Source organism: Suricata suricatta, chromosome 13 (assembly GCF_006229205.1).
Source record: "Suricata suricatta isolate VVHF042 chromosome 13, meerkat_22Aug2017_6uvM2_HiC, whole genome shotgun sequence".
NCBI lineage: Eukaryota > Metazoa > Chordata > Mammalia > Carnivora > Herpestidae > Suricata > Suricata suricatta.
The window spans coordinates 87,058,639-87,061,116 of NC_043712.1; the positions used below are offsets into that span (position 1 = coordinate 87,058,639).

Below are 2,478 nucleotides of genomic sequence, written 5' to 3' on the forward strand. Positions count from 1 at the left end.
TGTATAGGCATGTATGTGTGCACGTGTGTGGTGTGCACGTACATGTGAGCAGTATGTAGGCGTGTACGTGGTGGGCGTTATCTGCTGTGTGCACATATACACACGAGTGGTGTGTAGGTGTGTGTGTCGGAGTGTGCACGTGTGCAACCCCCACTAAAACAGGCAGCGACGGGGCTCTGGGATTCTTCCTCGGCTCCCGCGTGCTCGGGAAGCACCTGCACGGAGCAGGGAGCCGGTGGCGCTGCTTTGGCGCCTGCCGGGGCTCCGGGGATCCCCCCCCTGCGGTGACCGTCAGGCCCTCCCTGTGTGGAGCCCCAGGACTCAGGTCACGGCGGCCAGGGACCCCGGCAGGCCCCTGCACACGTCCCTCCCTCCGGGACTCTGCTGCGGGCTTCACGTGTAAAACACACACACACAGTTGCTGTTTAACACGGTTTATTTGAGAGCAACCTACCACATCCCAATAACATCCAGGAAGAGAATCACAAAACTAATGTAAAAGTTTTATTTTAAAAAATCACAGTTAAAATACAAAACGTCCAGTGACAGAAAGCAGTTCTGAGACGGATGAAGGATACTGAGCGAGGGGAGTGTGCTCTGCGGGGCCCAGCGGTCACCTCCACAAGTGTGGATCCAGGCGCAGTGGCGGCCGCTGGGCAGGGGACAGAGTGACGTCGTCACCAAGGCTGGTGACAGCCCGCGTGGGACACGCTCGGGGGAGAAACAAGTAGTTTTCACCACGGAACGGATTACATTTCTGTTACAGAACCTTCAGTCCCGCTGTGGGGAGCGCGGTGTCCAGACGGTCGGCTCTGGCCAGGGCAGGCTGCGTGTCCTCTGTCTGCAAGGCCCTGCTGCTCCCGCTCAGCAAGGGCCACCAGGGCAGGGTGCTGGGAATGGGGACAGCGGGGCGGCGGCCTGGGAGCATGTGGTGAGTAGTCCTTCTCCCAGACTCGGCTCACGCGTGCCGTAGAGCCATCCACGTGTGGCCCCGCTGTGACACGCTGTGGCACCCGCCGCCCAGCAACACAGCCTCCTGCCCAAACGTCACCCCCGCCTTACCCGACCCTTGTGGTCATGACTCGAAATGGACGTATGGCCCGACCCCAGAGGTTCCGTCACTCATCTTAATTTCGGGGACTCTGTGTGGCCCCCGTTTCAGTTTCTGCCCAGCACACAGGGACCCTCGTTAACAAAGCGATCAGACCAGCAGGTGGCACGATCCAAGAAAGCGTGGAGGGGTTCTGAGAGCTCCGGCCCCCCGTTCCAGGAGGGACTCGTGTCTCCGGGCAGAGCAGGGTGCTGGCGGCCGCCTCTCGCTGTGCATGGCTCCCGTCTTACGAGAGAGACAGCTCTCCCGGCGACAGTGTGTCAGGAGTGACCGAAGGCGGCCCGAGTCCGTGGGTGTCTGCTGCCCCGAGGGCCACTGGGTAATTCTCTCTGACTTTACTGGTGTGCGTGGGCCAAAGCCTGGGCGAGCGTTCCCTAGGACGAGGGACTGGCAGAGAATCCCTCGTCTCGTCCCTTCAGCCCCAAGTCACACACAGGCGTGCTTCTGGGGAGGGTCAGGGGCCTTATTAGGAATTGGTACCTTCCTAGGAGACTCATGTCCAGATGGCCTTGGCCACCAGCCTGTCCCCCTACTGTAAACACAGAAAAGGCGGGGCAATCCTGGCGACACCGCTCTCGAGGGGAGGGGAGCTCGGGCCACAGAGGACGACCCGCTGCATCCTGCCGTCTGTCCTCGCTCAGGCCTGCGCTGACGGACGGCACTGCCTCCACCAACTTCGCTTACTGGTCCCTGGATGCGCGGTCTCGGGAGGGTATGTTGGGGAGAGGCCGTCTCGGGGGGAAGGAAGCCAAGCCAGGTCACGCCAAGAGCCCCATGTTCACGCGCACGTGAGTCTTCTGTGTCAGACGCACAAGACGCTTTTATCCCCCTTACTTGGCTACCTGCTTAGTTTTTCTTAAGCCTCAGAGCACGTTTCTCACCAGGACAGCTTCTCGGTGGCAGAGCTCCGTCCAAGCTGAGTTTCAGGGCCAGCGCACCCCTGGCCGCAGAGAAGGGCACCTCCCGGCCGCTAGATCCTCAGGTGCAGAAACAGACCCTGAACGTGACCTGCCGCGGAAACAGCCTGCAGACAAGACACGAAGGAATCCACGCACGGCCCTCCTGATCTGCGGGCCGGCCTCCCAGGCTCCTCCGGGAGCGGCTGCTTTGCGGCAGGTGAGTTCTGGGACAGGCGGTGGGGACACAGTCACAGGCATGCTCCACACGAGGCCGGCACTCCTGGCAGCAGACACGGCGGATGCTCGTGCAGTCCACACGCAGGGCTGGTTTCACTGGACTGTGGTCTGCTCCCGAGGTGGCCAGAGGCGGGGGGCCGCTAGTTGACCACGTCATAGTAATAATTGCGCAGACGCAGCTCCACCGCTGCGAACCCTGGCCTGTTCTCCACCCTGGAAGAAGGGAAGGCA

The 2,478-nt window shown here is 61.5% G+C and overlaps 1 protein-coding gene across 7 annotated transcripts in view; it reads right to left on the reverse strand.

The window, feature by feature from the left end:
* Window positions 1-418: 418 nt before the first annotated feature.
* SYK (spleen associated tyrosine kinase) overlaps window positions 419-2,478 on the reverse strand; it is a 73,352-nt gene continuing 71,292 nt past the window's right edge. For 5 of the 7 annotated variants that reach the window (XM_029920909.1, XM_029920910.1, XM_029920905.1 and 2 more), the window contains one exon: window positions 2,370-2,460. In XM_029920909.1, coding sequence (XP_029776769.1) covers window positions 2,388-2,460 — 73 coding nt within the window. In that variant the 3' untranslated portion in view covers window positions 2,370-2,387. Of the gene's footprint in view, window positions 2,461-2,478 lie in introns of all 7 variants that reach the window. The other 2 variants (XM_029920906.1, XR_003902093.1) reach the window with 2 other exon arrangements.